Consider the following 20781-nt stretch of genomic DNA (forward strand, 5'->3'; position numbering starts at 1 on the left):
ATAGCACCTACGTTCAATATTAGAAGCTGAAGTATGTATAGGACTGGTGGAGTATAGGCTCGTGCCCGAAGCCCGAGCATGGTTCTGCCGGGCATTTATTAGGGAGGGCTAGTACAATCAGCGTAATATACGTATATGAAACTGAGATGTTTATCTGTATCCTGTTATTTCTAGGTAAAGGCAGCCGGCTCCTAAATACATGATTGTCTTAGAACCTATATCTATAATACACTGTATGGACTGTATATTGCTTCTTATTTCTTTCACAGAAATCAAATAGCAAATGAAGAATAATCCGTAGTTAGAAAAATGAATAGATTCAAATTGTTTTGGTGGTATGGTTGCAAAGGCATCATGTAGGATGAATCGGAAATACACTGTGGCTCAATCGGCATATTGCCACTCCAGTGCCATATTTTAGAGCCATCCATATGCATGGGCCTACATATGGCAGCTGTCACCTGCACGGCGATGCCTTAGTGTATCTTTTAGAGCCATTCTTCATGCACGGCCTGAACATGTTGCTCTAAATATGTGGACCTGCCATATTGAACCAATGAGGCTGTTGGTTGGCAGGTGTTCATGTACCCACCGTCTGCACGGGCCATGTAAAATCCGCTAATGCACAAGCTCGCAGGTCGACGGCTCTAAATATGCGGGATATATCTAGATAGCCAATCAAGGCATGCAATAAATAGTATGTGGAGTTCATGGCCAACCCAGGGATGGTGGCACTCATGCATAGTTATACACTTTTCTCCTGCAGATTACATAATCTCAAATATATGCATTACGCTATTCTCCAATCTCGCTAAAGCTAGTAAAACAGTGTCTAAATATAGCCAATAGGTCTAGATAAATCGAAAACCTCAGTTATTCAACTTCGCTTTATTAAAGTTCAATAGTGCAAACATTAATTTGTTTCTCCGAAATCGCAATCTGCAGGCCAGCGACTGTGTATGACCTGACGTACTCCGCCCAGAACGCCGTCGTATCTTATGTTTTGCACAGGCCTTAGAAAGTGATGAAGAGTCTGTGATATTCTCACGGTAGACGTGACCTGAAGTGTCATTTTGCCTACTACACCAAAACCAATATTTTGAGCTGGATACAGTATATATATTTAAAGTTGGTCCTTCCGGTTGATCATTGGACCCAGCGGCAATATGAAACTAGCCTCAAAGAGATGGCGGAGGTCATGTGGCGAATATCACGGCAACTGCCAACAATATCAAGGATCTTGTGTCAATTGGAATTACTGAGTGGTTTAGAAGGATTTTGATGATGATTTTGATGACGACTTTGATGACTTCGATGACATTGATGATGGAATTGATGATAATGCTGATGATGATGATGGTAAAGGGACAGTGTACTACTAGCCTACTGCCATCCGTGAGAGGGAGACAACCATGATCCCGGGACAGCTTCTGCACAGCATCGGAGACTCTCACTCGTTTGTTGTGACAGGTCAGGTGATTCCCAGCTTGTCAGCATGCTCATTTAGTCCAACTCTACTTCCCCAACCCCTCGTATACTCCCAACAGTGCCCAATCTGCTTCTGTCTTTGTCCAGTATTTATTGAAGCTCTTCATTATCTGCCCGTGGTCTTCCAATCCCAGTTGCATCTAATTGATCATCACATTCCATCAAAGCATCCAATTCCAGAGCGCCTGCCCTCAAATACCATATCATTTCTGAACGAAGACAATCAGCCCCTAATCAGAAGCACTTCCTGTGGTAGTGACCTGTCTTCAGAATCTTTAGACAATGGTTACCATCCTTAAGCTCATCAATCCCATGATTGAAGCTGGCGGCTACGACAATGATCGCAGAGTCGGCACCGGACGTGTCTTTCCTACCCGGTTCAACCCTCCCAATCCAGACGACACCCCCTCTTCCCTCTTCCCACCTGGCGTACGTCTCGACACCGTGCCACAGGTTCATCGCTTCATCCGTGAAAACAATCCTCGCCAACTCCTCCTCTACACCAATGGTACCTGTCTGGAGGACAGCAAAGGCCACCCCAGAGGCGGCTGTGGCGTTGTCTACCGGTCTTCTGTAGACCTCCCTCGACACAAAGCGAATCACTTCAAGCTCCCTCTCGAGATGAAAGGGCCCGGTGGCCAAAAGAACCCGCATACGAGTAACCGAGCTGAATTGCGGGCCGTCATTGCAGCGTGCCGGTTCCGCTGCTGGACCGGGGAAGGATTCAACAAAATGGTCATCGCGACCGACTCCGAATACGTGGTGGAGGGAGCGACATGTTGGGCCCAAGGATGGATACAGAGGGGCTGGAAGACCAGAACGGGCAACCCGGTTAAGAACAAGGACCTGTGGGAGTGTCTGCTGGGTGAGGTGGAGAGATGGGGTGATCATGGTATGCAGATCCAGTTCTGGCAGATTCCGAAGGAATGGAATACCGATGCATGTTACTATGCCAAACAGGCCGCGTTGGAGACTCCGGCAAAGAACTTTGGAGATGTTTCTGGATTCTTGGTTTGAATCCGAATGTGTTTACCATGGGTCAGGTAATGGGTGGAAGCTTCTCGGAGTTCTTTCTTGTCTGTTGTTTGATGGAAGGCCGATATCAGACTGTCGTATATAAAGTCGGAGGGTGGTTGCAATGAACATAGTCGGCCAATGGAAGAAACCAATGTATTTAAAGCTTTGCCAATGCATATATATAGGGATCTAAGTTATAATAATGTCCGTAGCTGGGTCGGGTGGCATAGCAGCCCCTCTCGTTTTTAGTGATTAGACTGGCTGTCCTTGATGCTTACAGTATAAGCAACAAGGGTCAACTGGGAGATTCCATTGCATTCAAACGTCGTCGCTGTTACTACTCCGCAGTTTACAGATCATATTAGCCCTTCTAATCCTGTACTAAATATAGCCCCTCAGATCTAGACACGTGCCCTTCACGTGATTCCGAGAGGCGAGCATGAGTATAGAAAAAAGACACCGACGCGTAACTAGGTACACACCCACACCGGTCCTTTTGGGTTGGTACACGAATCTCGCCATTGCACGCGACGCAACCTCCTCCATCGTCGCGTCCCTCCTCAACGTGCCATACTTCTGATAAAGCAGCTTCACCTAGTCGACGATTAACGTTTTTTTTCCGGGATGGTAACAGCATATTCTGGAACAGACTCAACCCGATAGCACCTTGGTTGTTGGGACGGTTCTTTGACTGCTGGTCTACGGAGTAGTATCGGGTAACTTTGTGCTGGATCCGTCGTTGGCGCTAAACTCTGGTGTTGAGTTTGCGGACTGGAAGGGAGCACCCTGGTATGGACAAGGCGAGGTGTTGTACACCTTAGACTTCTCCATTCTTTTTTGCATAAAATTAGATAAGAAATGGAAACAATAATGAAAAGGAAAGGGGGAAATAATATTGATGACGATGACTTAATGAAGATTTAAAAATAACAATAAGAAAATAACTGGGTCGCAGATCACGATCCACACCGCACGGGACTGACCGGGACCAGGGCCTAGACCCTCCCGTGGGTTCCCGACGGTGGCCCGTGCCGTAAAAATCGACTATCGCAGAATCAGACAGATAACGGTTCCCGTATCGACCCATACTTCGTTGAACCATGGACCAGTGCTACCTTTTTAGTTTCAGGAGAACGCCCGAGAAAGTGGGCCTATTGGGCACCCAACGATGAAAAATTCTTTAAAGTCGTTTGGGTTTAGGGCTTTTGTCTACTACAGATACAGATTTCGCAAGGTATCAGTCGACCGGGATTTTCTCGGACTGACCAGTCTTGGCATTGAAATGAGTCATTTCTATAGTAGTGACTACTCTAGCTATCACAAGCTGGGGAAGGAAGTAGTAAGACGAAGTAGATTCTATTCCGAGATATTCTCACAAATAAACAAGTGTATTAGAGCGCGCAAGTGGTATAGTCTATAGAGGTATTCGATGAAAACAGACGACGCGCTTGCAACAAGAAAAGAGACTCGTGTGGTATCGTGAACATCCCTCGGTGTGGTTATGGGAATTTCGTGGCTTGTCGAGAGATTGAATGTGGAGGAGATTGTATGTAGTGGGAGGGTGCTCATTGAGTATCCATATGCTTAGCATACGGTAGCGTGGATGAGGTCAGAACCCATAGGGCTGGCTGTAAATAGAGGATACGTTAGCCGCCGGCGCGATCATCAGCTGCGGGAAGCCCACACTAACATTTAACGGCCTTGTCCAGCATAACGGCCAGGCTGGAAGTTGTATTCATCGTCCCAGTGCTCTTTGGCAGCTAGACCAGCTTTCCATAGCTCCAGATGTTTGCGCAGGCGCGACTTGAGTTTGTTTGGGGCGGAGGGATGGTAAGGGGCATCCTGTAGGTTGATGCTTAATGATGATGGAGAATCCATTTTTAGCAGTTGGGTGACACCACGAAGAGAAGGAGGAGACTTGGAAGAAGATGATGTTCTGTTTCTACAACATGGAATGACCGGACTGGCCTATCTTTATATGTTTGTCACACCAATAGAGAAAAAATTTTCTGCGTTCTTTTTTCCTTTTTTACTTCAAAGATAGCGTAAGCCTTGTCGGGCTTCTCTCGGCGCGGGAGTTTCTCGGTAAATCGGAGATGGCTCGGTTTTGGATTTTCTTTTTCGTATCCCGAGATTTCCCGCACCAGTCACAGAGCACGGTTCCTGACAACTCATCCCTGGTTAATACAACTGATCCCCTGCCAAGTCATTGGAAACATGGGATGACCTAACAGGTTCATCATCCATACTGCTTGGTTTAGAATTGGGAGTAGTGTATCAGGTATCTACGTGCATCTTGCTTTCCGTCCCAAAAGCCAGAGCTACGGAACCGCTAGCCAACTGTAGTGCGACGAATGAGACCTCGAGGGACTCGGAAATTAGTCCCTATCTCCCTCGCATCGTTCTATCTTCGACCTGCTGACGTTAGACAATACGAACTAGGCCTCCCAATATGGTGTCATTTGACTGCGTCTTTTATGCAGAATTGGGTGATATGGGTTGCCTGATCCCGTTATATGCAGAGATATGGTGGCACCACACTATTGTTCGTCCACATGGACCTGAAACGTATTTGATCCTCTTACTACGAGCTCCTATATCTATACCCAGTCAAAATCTGATTATCCGGGCCCACCACTGTACCAAGGGTCAGCCGGATGTTGTAGTCATTGCTAATCACGTGCTACGGACCTATACTCGGTTCACATGATTGCTTGCTAAGTTTAAGCTTTAGGGAATCGTGGACGCTCCTCATTACTAAAAAGTAAAGGTGTGTTAATCACTCAAATGACCCAGAGATCTATGTTCAGTAAGTGATAAGTGCGACTCGCCATATTCTGACCTTGCGCTAATTGAGAGTCCAACTGGAGTTGATAGCGTTCACATTATATTATATCATCATTAAAAATATATTAAGTAGGTCTATTCTATATGAGCCCCAAATTTGCTATGTGATTCTTGCATACCCCTCCAATGTGGCAAGATGCAGAGCAGGAAGCTTGAAGAAAGAAAATAGAGATGAAGACTGGTAAAGGCATGGATATCGAGTGCAACAGAGAGCATATCGATAACCGTTAACAGGAAACAAGCACTCTTAGTTCTTCGCGTCCGCCCTTCGGGCATCCTGCTCCCTCTCCTTCCTTCTCCAACCAGCGGCAAATCTCCACTGAATCAGAGGTCCTACTAGGGCGAGCAGCTGTACAGCGACGCAAATGGTAAACGCGACCCCGACCCCAACGCTGTTGATGAGAGGCATAATGAAGCTTGTACCTCCCGCAGCAAAGAGACAGCGTGCAAGGTTCAGACTGGCACTGGCTGCAGCGCTCCTATCGGGAAAGATATCAACAAGATAGGTCATGATGAGCGACTGGGTGGAGACTGCAGTCCAGCCTGTGATGAAAGTCGAGATGATAGGTACAGCGATGTGTACCTTGCGTGCATAGTTGATCGTCCAACCGAACAGAATTATAGACAAGCACTGCAGGATCGAGAATATAGGCACAAGTCGAAGGCGTGCCTTTTCGAGGGGAAAATTGTCCTCTCGGGTAGCAGCAGTGATTTCCTCCCCCTGTTCTGCATCAAGCGAAGCCTCGTATCTGGCCTTCACGTGGCGATAGTCGGCATCGAGGATCTTGCCAGTCACGAGGGTACCAATCATGGATCCTACGCCGTTGGCAATGAACGTCAAACCGATTTGTATCTCCGATAGGCCATAGCGGCTTTTGAACAGGGATGACATCGCTGTGATACTCATCTGCCAGACGGCATAATAAACCGCGAGGAAAATGATGATAGGTGCCGCGTGATTGCTAATGAGAATTCGAAGCGGTCCGAAGATATCAATCTTCTTCTTAGCCGCGCGCTGCGACTGGCCATCCGGGATCTGCTCCCACTCGACTTTGGTAGTTTTCTGATATATATCCAGCGGAAATTTCACCAATGGGTTGGAAGATTGCAAGCTTCCATTGCCAACAATCGATCGTAGAGTCTCCGGCAGAAACACAATCAGAAAGCAGAGGAAAGCTCCACTGTAGATAGTAAGGAACCAGAAGATTGCCTTCCATCCCAAAGACCCAGCAATTGCACCACCGATGACGGGACCGACGGCAACGGGGACGAGCAGGCCAGCTTGGAAAATGCCCATGTATCCACCGCGTTCGGCGCGAGTGGTAATATCGCTGATAACGCCAGATCCGATCGCGATGGTGCTAGCGCTTCCGGTACTTTGAAGGCAGCGGAGAACAATAAGTGTCGCATAGTTCTTTGTTTCTGCGAGTCCGATACAGGCGCCGAGAAAGACCACGAATGTGCACATATATGCTGTTCGGCGACCTTTCACATCGGAGACTGGACCCCAGAGGCTGGGTGCTAGGCCCTGGAAGATGAGATAGGATGTAACAGTCAGGTTAAGAAGTTCGATAGAAACATTGAGGTCATTGGCGATTGTTGGTAATGCTGGGAAATAAATGTTGGATGCGAAGCCGGAGACTACTAGAATGTTAATGGGATTCGAAGGGTGAGGGCAATATCAACACATACAGGTTGCTGCAGTGGATACAATGATGATGATTAACCACTTCTGTCGCTTATCGAAGATGCTGTAGGGTGGTTCGGGGGTCGTGACTCCAGTCGAAGTGTCGGATTGAACGAGCGTTGCATTATTATCTGAAGACATGATGTGTAGTATTGGTGTAACTGAGGAGTTTCTTATTGTCCATGGACTGGGATACAATGCGACTGATATAGATGGCAGCCCTCCCTATATGCGACCTCACTGTGGCAATCCCGTGATCATCCCCGAACAATTTTACGGAGTTCGGAGTTGAGCCCGGACTTCAGACACTCAGTTCCGTTCCCCAAAAAGGACAATCTAGGCATATTGTGATAAAGCTATCCTATAAATAAGACAATGGAGTAACTTGTTTCAAGGCCTATAGACCTTGACTTATTATTGTTCCATCTATAAGATCACCCCACCATGGACACAGCTACCAACGACTCGATCAACTTTGGCAACAACTACGCCGTCTTAAACCTAGACTGGATCACGGTGCTTATCGATGCCGTTAAGGACACCCCTGAAGGCCAAGCATTGATCGCAAATTGCACCAAGTGGAACAATGCCGTTCATGCTAGCTCATCTCGTCCTTTGACTATCTTCTCTACACTGTCTTTCTACCCCGGCCAACCAGAAGTCCAACCTGGTGCGCCATTTGCCAACCTTATTGCGCCCTACGGAGAGTTCAGACACGGTTCTCCCGAAGCCCAAACCCACGAGGCGTTCAACGTGGATAGCCAAGATGTTCTTCTCTCAAAGACAAGGTGGTCTGCAACCACAGGAAGTGTGCTGGAGCAGGTCTTGCAGGCACATGGCGTCAAGACAGTTATTATTGTACGTAAATCAAACCCATCATGTAAGAATCAGCTGACTCTGGAAAATAGTCTGGTTTGAGTCTTTCCGGCGTGGTGATGTCGACGATCTATCGGCTATTCGATTTGGACTATAATATCTACGTTATCAGGGAAAATGTCTTGGAGTTACCACCTGACCAGCACACGGCGTTCGCGAGCGTCATGCTCGACATGCTGCTGCCGAAGATGGGCATCAAGGTGATCTCGGTGGATGAAGCTATTAATGCGTTGAACTGTTCTTAGTGTGATGATGTGCTAGATACTGTTTGATGTGAGCCTCTATATATTACATTCTGCTTTACCAGTGCCTACGTGAGATTTCACCTGGCTATGTGCCTGCTGAATGGCCGTATCCATCAGACTTTATGTCACTTAGTTATATATATACCCAAAGTCAAGCAGAATATGTAAAACAAGACATTGGCATTTTTATGCCTCAATGAAATACTTCTATCTCACTTGAGTACGTATTTACAGGGGCGCTACACATGCAGTTTCTACCTATCAGAGCACTTGTAAGATGGACAACCTCATTATAAAATTCTTATTGAATTATACTTACTATTTTGCAAGTCCATTCTCGAAAACTTTCACTACAATTATTCGTGAAGCTTGCGGGTGGACTGTCTATAAACTGAGGCCTTCGTATGGCCCTGTAAGAGTTATGCAGATCACCATACAGCCGGATGTCACAAATTTAAGGTAGTATAGATGCATTAGAGAGCCAAGGAGATACTAAGAGTTTTAAGATGAGTAAAAAGGACAGGGGATGAGGAAAAAAGATAAGGAAAAGAATAAAGATCACGTGATGATGAATCAATGACCCGGAGCCATTCTGGTCCGAGCTCGGACCCACTTCTCAACTCCGACGCCTCCCGTGACTTCCGATCGTGAAGGGAGGTGGAATGGAACTTCTCTTTCACAAACATGACAATTTTAAGATGAGAATACTTCAGAATCAATGACGCCACGAGAAGTATTAGTTTTAGTAACGACAAGCATTGATTAAGAGGATGAAAAACTCACGATACTCCACCTCCAGGCAAAAGGCCTGTCAGCAATGTGCTAGTGCGAAAGCTCGGTGTGACCGCAGATCTGGAGGCAGGGAACCATGCTCAAGATGTACGCAGCGTGGCATATCATGTTCCTATGCTCAGGGAGATGCTTCTGAACGGAATCCAACAAGCCCGGTAGCACCACCCAGCCCGTTCTCGGTGTCGGATTCCTCACTCACCGGTTTGGGCAGTGGCATTCTGGCCATGAGTAACTTGTCAAATTCGACATTGCCATCGCCTCTGGGCACTGGAGTGCTTGCCAACACACAGGACGAGCTACCTGGGCTCGAAGATGTGCTCGACTTCTCCTCTCTTGACTTGGTCTGTCCTATCAATGCCGATGATATCCAGAACCGTTGGATTCAGGCATACATTCCGATGCCTGGACAAACGATTAAAAGCTACCCTGCCGGTGTTAGATCCTACATATACTTGACCTTGAAATCATACTCGGCTATGGCTGTCAGTGGACGGGGGACACTGCCCTTTATTCATCCCAAGCAGATGATCGCGCAGCCGGCCGGCTCACCTCTCACTACCTGCCTGAGTTTAGTTCGAATATGCTCGAACCAGCTTCCCGGCAGTAAGCACGCCGCAGTCAGTGTGTTACGTCGGGAAATGCACACTCTGGAGCAGGATCGGGCCAAATATACCAGTGACGGCCTGTTTGCGGTCTTCCAGTCCTACCTGATTTACTCCATGGTACTGTTCTTCGTACTCGGACAGTCATGCGATGATGACTTTCGTGCTATTATGACAAGTCTGCAAGAGCTAGCCTGTGCTTCATCTCGGCACGGGTTGATTTGTGCAGCTGACCAACGACGAGCGCGCCCTAAGTGGGAAGAATGGATAATAACCGAGGCCAAACGACGAACACTTTATGTGATGTATTTATTCGATAGTATTCTCTCCAGCCAAGAGGGCCTTCCCACATTCCTTGGTACCGAGCTAACGGGCCTACCTGCGCCGGCCAACAAACTGCTGTGGCAAGCACCAACTCGGTATGAGTGGGAGAGGGAGTATAACGTCCATATGGCAGACTGGATGGAAGGATGTCTAACTATCGATGAGCTATGGCCTACTCCTGCAGATCTTGGGGATGCTGGGATCGCACGGCGGCGTGCAAGGGTGGATCAGTGGCTGCAGAATCTCGATGAATATGGGACAATGCTCTTCGCGATAATGAGGTGTACTCACGGCGACTGATGGGTGCTGCGTTGGTAGCAATCGAAGCAGGCAAGCTATTAGAACCTTACTTATTGCACGGCTGGTTCTTCCATCTTTCCTGTTGCGGAGATGGCAGTGGGATTCTGGTGGCTTGTGCACCTACGATTGGCCCGGTCATTCTCCCTAGCCGTCGGAGACAATTCGCAGAGCAGGAGCAGGGCCCCAATGGCAGCAGTACCTCCAGCGGCGGTCGGTGGCCATTTAGGCAATTGAGACAAAATACCACTGCTTCTTCTGCTTCTACCGCGGATCGCCACCCGTACACAGGGCTTGTACCTATTCACTACGACACGAGCCTGGAAATGCATAGTGTGAGCTCTCGGAGTAGGCTCATCCAGAAAACACACCAGACCAAAATTCCCAGCGAAGATTCTATTGCCGGGGGCGTTGAACAAATTTCAGATGATATATGAGTGATATTTCATAGAACAGTCGCCTAGTAAGCTAGCCGGGAGAATCCGCTCTCCAGCAGGCGATTCTACAACAACAAGACTATCGTGTAAATGAGCCACAAAAGTCAAACCTAACACGCTTTCTCTTTGCCTAATCGCCTTCCAAAAAATTGCTTCCGTTTCTCAGCCGGCTTTAGAATCTAACAGACAACGACACATGTAAGCATTCACCGTATCCAACTTACCATGGAAATACCTATGAAAGACTCACCTGAAACGAGCAAGAAAGATCCTCATCGATGCACAGCATAGCCGCAGAATTGTCAAACTCGCCACAGTAATTAGGCGCACTGAAAATTGTCACCAATTGCTGCTTAGCGAAGAACTCATAGCCATCCTGAACACATTCATGTGCTCGGCACACTAGGTCTAGATCATGCTTCCGAGTAAACCGATGAACTACATCAGGACCGAATGTATATGATACACCACGGTCGTTCTCACCCCAGCCTATATTGTCCCTGTCTGGGTCGGACCAAAGCAGGTCGCATAGTAAACCAAAATCAGGGATCTTATACACGGTTAGTCTTTACTCTTCTGGAAAAACAAAAAAAGGAAACCGGAGCGGAGAGCAAATGACTCACATCCGTAGGCCGCATGATACGACGAATCTGGTCCAGGGAGGTCAAATCCGGGCTCAGTCCCCCGTGCGTGCAAAAGATCTTATCATCTATAATAGCAGAAATAGGCAGGCAATTAAAACAATCGATAAATGTCTTCCAGACCTTGATACTATATCTCCGTTTACACTCATCGTAGAATCCATAAATGCGATTGATGGATGCACATTCATGATTCCCGCGCAGAATGAAGAAGTTCTCCGGATATTTAATCTTGTAGGCTAGTAGTAGGCACATGCATTCCACGGATTGTTTGCCGCGGTCCACGTAATCGCCGAGAAATAAGTAATTTGATTCTGGTGGAAAGCCGCCGTAATCGAATAGACGTAGCAGGTCGTAGTACTGTCCGTGAACGTCGCCACAGACCTGATGGTTGTCAGTTCTGGAATAACATGTTACTGTATTCGTGTATTGCTAAATGTCTTACCTTGATAGGTGCCTCAAGCTCTAATAGTGTCGGTTGGGAGATCAAGATCTCCCGCGCCTTGCGACACAGATATTCGATTTCAGACCCTTGAATTTCAACATACCTTCCAGGTCGCGAGTCCTTTACTTCTATTAACCTTTCAATAAGACCATCCACGTCCACATTGTCATTATCTGCCATGGCGGGAAATGAATCTATGCTTAGCTTTGTAACAAAGAGCGCAATCTATCGGAGGCAATTATGAGTCGAAAGCCTGGTAATGAAAGACTCTCTAACCCGGAAGAGCAGGTATATATACAGTAGGAGAAAAAAAATTGACGGATGATTTGGTGTTTATCCTGTCAAAATGGTATCCATACCACCGGGTTGATCCGCTTGCGATTGTGTCCCTGCGTAATAGATTTGACAGCCTGATGGGCTGTTGACGATAAAGGCGGGTTCCATTCATTATGCACGGGAGATCCCAGGGATTTTGCGAAATGGACCTGGCAGGGTAGCAAATGAAAATAGAAACAAGTTAAGATTTGCCTTGGCTTCAGGGTGAACTCCGACAGCCCTGCCGGAGTTGAGCTCCCGGCCCAATCGAGAATGGCAAATTCCATACAGGAAGTTACTACACTAATATCGCCACCCTTATGCCATAGACAACCATCTATAACATATTGTTCAGTGCAATAACGTATCTTGTTTATAAACTGTTCATACTCTACCCAACATTCAGATCCTACTTATACGTAGCCTTCCTGCAGCCAAGGCAATAATAATTGACATTACAAGTAGGCCAGATAATCAGTCGAAGCCACAGGGATGGGATTGCCAACACAATGGACCCTCGATAGATGGATTGAGCAATTGATGAATTGCAAAACATCGCCGCAGCATTATGTGGAGCGATTATGGAATCAGGTACGATGTCACGAAGACGATAGTCATTGTTGACATTCTTTCCAGGCAAGAGAGGTGGTGCAACATGAATTGAACGTACAGCCAGTTGTGAGTCATCTGCTAAGCCCGTCAATTGATACGCTCGATAATATTCGCGCGCTAGACTATGACTGCATCATAAATAGTACCGCTATGTATATCTAAACTTACCATGATCACAGTCTCTGCTACAATGGACCTTTCAAAATCATGTAATTTACAGAGTATGGGATGTACTAGAGATGCCGAATAAAAGAGCGTAATGGAGTATAGTCGTAAACATTTACTACTACCTAGTGCGTTGGTTTTTGCTGATTGCCTATGTGTTGCGGAGATAGTATATATTCTGAATGTGCAGTTGCCAATTGGCTTTTCTCTCGTGCCGTATCCCGCTCATACTATTACAGTGCCAGTGTGGAAAGATGGGACATGCCAATTAGCAATGCAGGTTTCAATGAGGAGATTATGGATCTTTTTACAGTCGTTATATTAACGTCTATTGGGGGCAGTGAGGCAGACTTGAGATTCGCCTCCTCTTTCCACCACGAGCATCATTGTGTAGCTTACGTAAATGATGGACTAAACAAAACTTCTTACTAAGCGCAAAGAATAGGCAACCATGCATGTAATAATTGGCCAAGGGAAGCTAGCTGCCTAAAATCCATCCCTTGGCAGTCAACGTGGATCAACGGAGCTTCGGGTGGGCCATTCGATAGGAAAGTCAGTCCAAAGGGTCCAATTCTCATCACACGAATCCCGCTCAGGCTAAGTAAATGCCCTTTGGATGTTAGTCCGGACATTGAACCCACATATGCTACACAGATAGGCTCGCAGAGACAACGCAAATTATATATCTATGAACTTCGCCAACTTTGATCATCCCTTTCCAATATCCCCTCTTCCTCTGAACTGGTCAGCCAACCGTGAACACAGTGTAACTTCACTTGTTGTGCAAAATGTGTTACCCTAGTAACTATGATGGATTTTGCTCTTTGCCCACAGAGCTTTTCGAGGCAGTCCTGTCATACCTAGATCTCGACTCGATAAAAGCTCTACGTCTCACAAGTCAAAGTCTCGCCAGAAGATGCATCGGACCCCGATTCTTAGGAGCTATTCAACAACCTGTCTTCGATGTCTCGTCGGAGACTCTCCGATCTCTTCTCGCCCTGGCTCGCAATCCAGCCCTCAGCAAGAAAATCAGTTCGCTTACTTTGCTAGCTTCAATCCTGGACATCTCTGGATTGGAGAATAACATAAAGGATGGATACTATTTGGAGACAGAGTACAGGGGACGATCTTTCAGAAGGGTCAAGATTCACTATACCCCCGAGGACCTTTCCCACGCAAAACGCGATCTCGCGTGGCTTAAGGCACAGCAAGAAGCAAGGCCCAAGGACTCCTCGAATGAGATAATCGAACTCCTTCAACTTGCATTAAAAGCCTTTGGCGCATTAGACGCAATCCACTTGGATGGTGGGGTCCTCCGCAGTCGAACGCAGAGAAGGCCACAGGCGTCTGGGGAGTGGACCGTGATTTGGGCGCGGGCGGCGCACGTTTTCTCGTGGGTCACGACGGCCATGGCGCTGAGCGGTGTCGCAGTGAAGAGACTCGATGTTTTTCAGAGTGATCGGAAATGCGGTATACCAGCTAGTATGATCAATAGCCACCAGTTGGATGTTAAACAGGCTGAGCTCGAGACGGCTTGCATGGGGCTTCAATCGCTGGAGATCAGCTTATCAGGGGAGATACAGGATGTTCTGAACTTTCGCAGAAGATTGCAAGAAAGGGCGAAAGAAGGTGAAAAAGTAAAAGAAGACGAAAAAGAAGACGAAAAAGAAGACGAAAAAGAAGAAGATGGAAATGAGAAGACATCCCAAGAAGAGCACAATCAAGCACCCCCCAAGAAGAAATCCCGTACATCTAGGGGGCAGGATCGGGGGGAGATACCGGGGACACCATCGTTTTTCCTCAAATCTGCACCGTCTCTTCGAAAACTCGAACTCTCATTCCGCCGTCCCGGCTTCATAGACTTGGAGATCAAGCAGAAATATGATTGGATCATCCACAGTATCGCCAATGAAGCCCAGTTTCCAAATCTGGAAGAGTGTGCATTTGCTGGATTTCCAGCGAGGAGCGAATCAATCCTGCTCTTTTTGCAGAAACATCCCGGCATAAGGCTCCTAAAAATCCACGAATGCCACTTGAGCTCCGGATCATGGGGACCAATCTTCGCTTCTGTGGAAAAGTCGATGCCGGAACTTGAGAGCTTAGACCTATCGAACTTGTGGGGCAGACATATGCGAAATATGAAGTATGTACAAACGCATGTGAGAGATGATAATGATGACATCAGGGAGGAGGCAGAGGATGACTGGCAGGAAAGCGATGGGTTGGTTATCTTGCGACCAATTTGGGATACTAATCCTATACCGCGCTCGACAAGCTACACATCACCCAGAGGGAGAGTGGTGCACACTAGAAGATTCACCCGCGAGGAAATCAAGAAGGGGTTAGTTTTTCGGCCCCTGAACAAAGGGCCAGGTCGACCTAAAGGCTCCCCTGAACTATGGAGTTGGGTCAACAAACGGAAAACTCTTTATGGTCCTCCTGGATAGGCCAACTGGATGACCATGTGTGAGTCCGTTTCAGTTACTATCCTCGCCAATGTTAAGACGGTTTTCCTATCTATGGCCGCAGGAAGAGCACTTTTTACATGGATGGCTTGATGTTTGTCGAAGTCTTTTGGAAACTAGATCAAAGTCCATTTCACAGAAAATAGTCCTTTCTCTTTAGTATAAGGCGCTTACTAGAGCTGTACCGAGTTGACGAGACGCTATGCCCGCCGACTTAGCGCACACGAAGAAATGTGCTACAACAACTCCGTCTGTTTAGCAGCGGGTATAATAGAGGGGAGGGAATATATAGCCCTCACAAGCCTGAAACGAGGACCATCCGAGTGGACTTGTCGGTTAGTGCTTGCCTAACCAGTCATATTTTTACATCTAACTGGCTGCGATCGGTCGTATTCCCCACAAGTATCAACAGAACTCGGTGTTTATTGGGAGCGTTGAATCTAACGAACTTCATTAGTTTTGAGATAAAGGGGAAGAGTGACCTTAGGGCCAGTAATACAGTGCACGAAGCCGAAGCAGACGACAAGTTGATATTTCAGCGCTGATACCTCTGAAGAAGCTCGAGTATAGCCTGATAAGAAGCCAGCAACTCTGGAATCTTAGGGCAATACTTCAATCTCGTCTCTACCACCTCCGATGGACTTTTATCTCCGAACTGTCTGCAATGTGATCTTGCTGAAGGATCTGCACCTGCGTCTAATAGAATGTGAACTATCTCTTCCTTGCCAATATAAGCAGCGCGGTGTAAAGGTGTGCCCCATTCTAAAGAAGTTGTATTCGGATCCAGACCCTTACCAAGAAGGAACTGAGTCTTAAATTCTCCATCCACCACACGCGGACGGATTGCCTCAAAGAAGAGACTGGGCTCTACCTTAGCCCCATAGTCGACAAGTAGGTCAAACAAAGATGTGTCATCTGGGCGAGCGCTCGCTAGCGCAGCGGCAAGCGGAGCTCTCCTCTTTGGGCCACAGCGATTAGGATCAGCGCCTCGCAAGAGGAGTTCACGAGCACAGGCTGCATTAAGGAAGCTGTTTCGCTCAATATGTCAGCATCGTAGCCGCGTTCCCCCCTCCACGAATCTGTGCGGCTCATCGAGCTGAAATGAACATACCGTAGGAGAGGCTCGCGATTGGACGTTGTGCAGTTAGGATTAAGCCCATGATCGAGGTAGTGACGAACAACATCGGGATGTTGCTCGCCATCTATTCCACCTAGGGAGCTTATCGTAAAGGCCGTCATTGGAGCGCCAGCATCGAAAAGTGCAGCCACGACATCCGGATGTGCCGCCAGCGTAGCGTGACTAAGTCCTTGCTCGAGGATGCGGGTGGGTAGCCCGCTATCGAGAGCCTTTTGCACTTTTGGCAGGTCGCCTCCCAGGCATGCATTACAAAATTCCTCGATGAAAGCAGCTCCAGGTGCCATTGCGTTCAGAGAATGAAGGCCAGTGTGGAGTGAGCTTCAGTGCGCTAGGTGCAGGGGAGCGTGAAGCTGTATTTGTGTCTGGGACACTCGCTGTGGCGGGAAGGGGAAATTAGTCGCCCTATCAAATTACTGAGCAAATGGGATTGATCCTCCCATTTTCGAAAAGAAGAGAAATCCATGTGTTCAAATCTGATTGCCGCCCTAACCCTAGGTATCTTGGGGCATTCTATGATTCTGTGACTAGTAAGTATCCCATCAGACTTATCTAAGTGTCATAATATTCCGGTTAGGCTCATGCGAGAAGGATCCTTGACAATTTCTGGGCCATGTGGGTGGAAACAGCAAAGGATATGAGACCCTGGCCCCTTATTTACTTGATCGTATTTGAGACTATTGACAGCTAGCCGAGACATCGAACCAAAATAATGTCCGCCCCACAATATCGTTGGTTTTTGGGATCAAGGGTCCGCCGGAAGTTAGTGCTATTTAGTTAATCCACCTTAATCACCCAGAACAAATGGGGGCCAGTCGATTGGAACCCTCTTCGCTGATTTGCATAAACCAAAGCCGGAGTTGATCCGTTCCATGGCTGACAATGAGACACGTAGAATCCAACGGTACTCGCTTAGGCCATTTTCTTCCCGCACAGTGACTTCCCATTGATTGCTGGACCAACTTCCTCATATCGATGTTGCTAGATTCGGTAGAAACTTCGGTGTAGAAATATCAAACCCCCATCATACACTAGCTTTTTGGAATTTTCGTGGATCGCTCTACGATTTTTGATGGGCTATTACGACATCATGTAAATAAACACACGAATGTCGCATCTGCATAACAAGGCTATTGACAGAACAATACTTGAGCGATGACGTTCTTGATCAAATTGTTGCGTTTTATTACCATTGGGCATGCGGGGATCTGAGAAAATGTCACACCCTATGGGGTCCATTCAATGGCCCATGGTTGAGATCATTGAGCTTAAGCAAAAGACACGAACCATACATTTCCTCCTCAATGTGACTCGCGACTACCATGGGTGGCGCCGGGGTCTGCAGACATTTTTAGTTAGGATTTTGGATGCTTGGTGCGGCCTTATGGTGTGCCTCAGAGCCATCCATAGCTCATGTGGGATTTTCATGATGATGTACGTTTACCCTATGTAGTGGGGTTTGATAGAATATTAATGACTCATTTTAGCGCTGATGAGATTGAAGCATTTCAAGGATAGTCTCAAGCGAGGCCCGCAAGTCAGGAGATTTGGGATAACGTTGGATCCTGCTCTCCGCTACTTCTGCAGGACTTTCATCACGAAATTGCCTGCAGTTGCATCGTACAGTTGCATCTGCACCTGCATCTAGCAAAGCTCGGACAATGCCTTCTTTACCCAGATAAACAGCACGGTGAAGTGGTGTGCCCCATTCTGCAGAGGTAGTATTAGGATCAAGGCCCCTATCGAGAAGGAGTCTAGTCTGAAACTCCCCCTGAGACTCGCGCGGCCGAATGGCATGAAAGAAAAGGTCGGGTTCCAGTCTGGCGCCGTGTGCAAGAAGAGTCTCAAACAAAGATGTATCCTGTTCTTTCGTACTTTGAAGAGCACAGGCGAGTGGACTGACTTTCTTCGGACCACAGCGGTTGGGATCGGCACCCCGTGAGAGCAATTCTTCAGCACAGGCGGTACTTTTCATGAACCTGTCACATGGGAGTCAGTGATAGTGTTCTTGATTCTGAATAGCACGTCTGACTGAATTTACCGTAGAAGAGGCTCGCCATTGGAGACGTCGCAGTTAGGATCAAGGCCACGGTCGAGGTAATAACGAAGTATTCTCGGGTGTTGCCGGCCATTGTCTCCAGTAAGAAAGGCCGGCGATTCCCATGTCATTTGCGCCCCGGCTTCAAAGAGGGCGGCCACTATATCGGCGTGAGCCTCACCCGTGGCAAGATTGAGTCCTTCGTTGAGGTCCTCAGTGGTGAGCCGTCTGGTGTTGAGAGCTTCCTGGGTTTTCAGCAAGTCACCATTGAAGCAAGCTTCATGGAAGGCTTCAACAAATGCCTCCCCGGGTGTCATGGTGAAGGTGAATGAAGATCTGAGTTCGATTCAAGCGTTTAGTATATAGGGAGGGTCTGCTTCTTAACGCGAAAACAACGAAGGATAGTGGGGGTTTATGCCTTTTCATATACTAAGTTGGCACTATTGGCAAATTAAACAAGGCTAGGTGATGGTGGCTCTACCTATATGCCCTGTATTGCCCGCACTAGTCCAAAGGAGTATCGCGAAAGTCCCCAAACCCCCCACCATGTTGAATGCGTCGATAACACATCCAATGTCAATGCCGCACCGTGGCTGACATTTACCCTAACATGTACAACCACGGTACAGACACCTTGTGGGGTTCCGCGCCTCGCCATGGTTCGGCCGTAGTCCGAGGGGAGACGAAACATAATTCTTCCAAACCTTCCTTGCCTCTACTGCAGTCAAGAATCACTCTGCGTGCCACCGCATTAGCCGAACTTCGATATTTTTACTTTGCCTTTTGTGCTGCAATGTCACGGAGCACAGCGGAAGCAGCTGTCAAGCGCAATTTCCAACAGGCATGTACGAACGGCAATATGCGGGGAGTCCGGAGGGCTCTCGCTAGCGGGCAACTCTCTGCTAGGGATCTCGACCTTGGACTAAGGCATGCGACATCTGAAGCGCACCTGGACATCATAATAGCTCTCCTTGATATAGGCATTCCCATGTCGCCGCTTGCAATAGGCTATCTCACCGGCAAAAGAGGTAGGCAAGACCCGCGCGTCATTCGCTTGTACTTTGATCGTGGCCTGAAGCCGAGGAAATGTACTACGTCAGCGGGCGAGCCACTTCTACGGTATCTCTACATACAAATGGTGATTGGTTCATTTGAAAGTCTAAGCTAAGGGTGCAGCAGGTTCTTCTATGCCGACTGTGCTCGCGAACTACTAGAACGAGGCGTTGACCCCAACCGCTGCGGCCCCAGGAAGATAACCCCCCTCGCCAGTGCTCTTAACAAAGTCAATGAGGATGGTGGTGCTACATTCGACCTGCTTGTGGAATACGGGGCAAAGGTAGACTCCAGCCTCTGGTTTCATGCTCTTGCCTGGCCCACCGATACAGGAATCAAGGCTAGATTTCTTCTATCGAAGGGTCTTGATCCAACCACGGCGACGTCTGAGAAATGGGGAACCCCTTTACATGCTGCAGTCCGTTTTGCGGATATGGAGGTTATCCAACTACTGCTAGACGTGGGCGCAGATCCAAGAGCTCGTTCATATTGTAAGAATTTCAACAGCCTGACTCCAGTCGACGTTGCCAAGTGGAAGAAGCGAGCGTCTCATGAACCCTCCGTGAAGAGCATGTATCGAAGTGTAATTGAACTTCTTGAGTCTGCATCAATACGATCCTCTCCTTTGAGAACTGGTGTGTCAGAGGTGTCGAATACCGGGCACGACTCGGAGACCCCTGCAGCCAACGAAACGAAGACCAATGAACGGCATGGCATTCTGGGTAACGATTTGTCGGACTCTGCAGTGAGAGATCTGAATTTGGAAGCAGAACGTGCCACAAATAAGCAAAACACCAAAAAGAGAGAAATCACAAGGGAGGGTAGTGTTAGCAGCCGGACACGGAGCCGTACCAAGACTGTGTCCTAGTCGGATATGTCCTATGTGGCATCAGCAGTGCTTGCTTCTACAGTAATGGTTCAGCTATGCGAAGAATATACTCTCTTGGCATTTCCGAGCAGTTGATGATAATATCACTTTGCGCTTATGCGAAAGAACGGAAGTCAATATGAGCTACTTCCCGGTAAGCTCAACGTGAGAGGTAGAGGAAATATAATTGATCCATTCTGGAAAGAACTGCCTCTAATGTTGGAGATAGAGGCGCGGTAAGTAATATACAGGTGCATCCACGGTAGCCACACACTCCACCAGGTCCTCTGCTACCTACTCGGGCTTTGTCCACGGTTCTTCTTCCAATGCTCTTTTAAAATTTATCTTCCCCATTTCTTGACAGAATTTCTCCCCTCCTTTGAGCGGAAAAGCCAAATCCTGCAGGCGAATATCTGTATACTGTCTAACAAA

At 47.6% G+C, this 20781-nt stretch overlaps 9 protein-coding genes across 9 annotated transcripts; 5 read left to right on the plus strand and 4 right to left on the minus strand.

Moving 5' to 3' along the window:
* Positions 1-1770: 1770 nt before the first annotated feature.
* ASPBRDRAFT_135367 (uncharacterized protein) lies at positions 1771-2505 on the plus strand (the record flags this gene model as incomplete). Its single annotated transcript, XM_067618695.1, has 1 exon — positions 1771-2505. One exon carries the CDS (start codon positions 1771-1773, stop codon positions 2503-2505), a length of 735 nt encoding a protein of 244 aa, XP_067474885.1.
* Positions 2506-4055: 1550 nt separating this feature from the next.
* On the minus strand, positions 4056-4473 carry ASPBRDRAFT_47682 (uncharacterized protein). The gene has a single exon (XM_067625909.1). The coding sequence runs from the start codon at positions 4381-4383 to the stop codon at positions 4198-4200; it is 186 nt and encodes a 61-aa protein (XP_067474886.1). The 5' UTR covers positions 4384-4473; the 3' UTR covers positions 4056-4197.
* Positions 4474-5382: 909 nt separating this feature from the next.
* Positions 5383-7058, minus strand: ASPBRDRAFT_47684 (putative MFS multidrug transporter). The gene is made up of 2 exons (XM_067625911.1): positions 5587-7058; positions 5383-5421 (listed from the first exon to the last, which is right to left on the minus strand). The coding sequence occupies exon 1, from the start codon at positions 6818-6820 to the stop codon at positions 5600-5602; it is 1221 nt and encodes a 406-aa protein (XP_067474887.1). The 5' UTR covers positions 6821-7058; the 3' UTR covers positions 5383-5421; positions 5587-5599.
* Positions 7059-7363: 305 nt separating this feature from the next.
* Positions 7364-8160, plus strand: ASPBRDRAFT_660912 (cysteine hydrolase; the record flags this gene model as incomplete). The annotated part of the gene is made up of 2 exons (XM_067628653.1): positions 7364-7897; positions 7948-8160. The coding sequence occupies exons 1-2, from the start codon at positions 7484-7486 to the stop codon at positions 8158-8160; spliced, it is 627 nt and encodes a 208-aa protein (XP_067474888.1). The 5' UTR covers positions 7364-7483.
* A 770-nt stretch (positions 8161-8930) lies between these two features.
* On the plus strand, positions 8931-10178 carry ASPBRDRAFT_58736 (Zn(II)2Cys6 transcription factor domain-containing protein; the record flags this gene model as incomplete). The annotated part of the gene is made up of 2 exons (XM_067627948.1): positions 8931-9165; positions 9265-10178. The coding sequence occupies 2 exons, from the start codon at positions 8931-8933 to the stop codon at positions 10176-10178; spliced, it is 1149 nt and encodes a 382-aa protein (XP_067474889.1).
* Positions 10179-10722: 544 nt separating this feature from the next.
* On the minus strand, positions 10723-11878 carry ASPBRDRAFT_135474 (serine/threonine-protein phosphatase; the record flags this gene model as incomplete). Its single annotated transcript, XM_067618702.1, has 4 exons — positions 10723-10791; positions 10863-11162; positions 11236-11637; positions 11699-11878. 4 exons carry the CDS (start codon positions 11876-11878, stop codon positions 10723-10725), a joined length of 951 nt encoding a protein of 316 aa, XP_067474890.1.
* A 1433-nt stretch (positions 11879-13311) lies between these two features.
* On the plus strand, positions 13312-15401 carry ASPBRDRAFT_47686 (uncharacterized protein). Its single transcript, XM_067625912.1, has one exon. It carries the CDS (start codon positions 13579-13581, stop codon positions 15235-15237), a length of 1659 nt encoding a protein of 552 aa, XP_067474891.1. The 5' UTR covers positions 13312-13578; the 3' UTR covers positions 15238-15401.
* Positions 15378-16677, minus strand: ASPBRDRAFT_186208 (ankyrin repeat domain-containing protein; the record flags this gene model as incomplete). Its single annotated transcript, XM_067620068.1, has 2 exons — positions 15378-16283; positions 16391-16677. The coding sequence occupies 2 exons, from the start codon at positions 16675-16677 to the stop codon at positions 15791-15793; spliced, it is 780 nt and encodes a 259-aa protein (XP_067474892.1). The 3' UTR covers positions 15378-15790.
* A 2544-nt stretch (positions 16678-19221) lies between these two features.
* On the plus strand, positions 19222-20349 carry ASPBRDRAFT_134961 (ankyrin repeat domain-containing protein; the record flags this gene model as incomplete). Its single annotated transcript, XM_067618662.1, has 2 exons — positions 19222-19547; positions 19605-20349. 2 exons carry the CDS (start codon positions 19222-19224, stop codon positions 20347-20349), a joined length of 1071 nt encoding a protein of 356 aa, XP_067474893.1.
* Positions 20350-20781: the final 432 nt, after the last annotated feature.

This window comes from Aspergillus brasiliensis, assembly GCF_001889945.1.
Source record: "Aspergillus brasiliensis CBS 101740 unplaced genomic scaffold ASPBRscaffold_15, whole genome shotgun sequence".
Classification (NCBI taxonomy): domain Eukaryota; kingdom Fungi; phylum Ascomycota; class Eurotiomycetes; order Eurotiales; family Aspergillaceae; genus Aspergillus; species Aspergillus brasiliensis.

Bases quoted from the DNA above. Each gene is read 5' to 3' on its own strand.
- ASPBRDRAFT_47682 (XM_067625909.1), bottom strand. From the start codon at position 4,383: ATGGATTCTCCATCATCATTAAGCATCAACCTACAGGATGCCCCTTAC.
- ASPBRDRAFT_47684 (XM_067625911.1), bottom strand. From the start codon at position 6,820: ATGTGCACATTCGTGGTCTTTCTCGGCGCCTGTATCGGACTCGCAGAA.
- ASPBRDRAFT_47686 (XM_067625912.1), top strand. From the start codon at position 13,579: ATGTGTTACCCTAGTAACTATGATGGATTTTGCTCTTTGCCCACAGAG.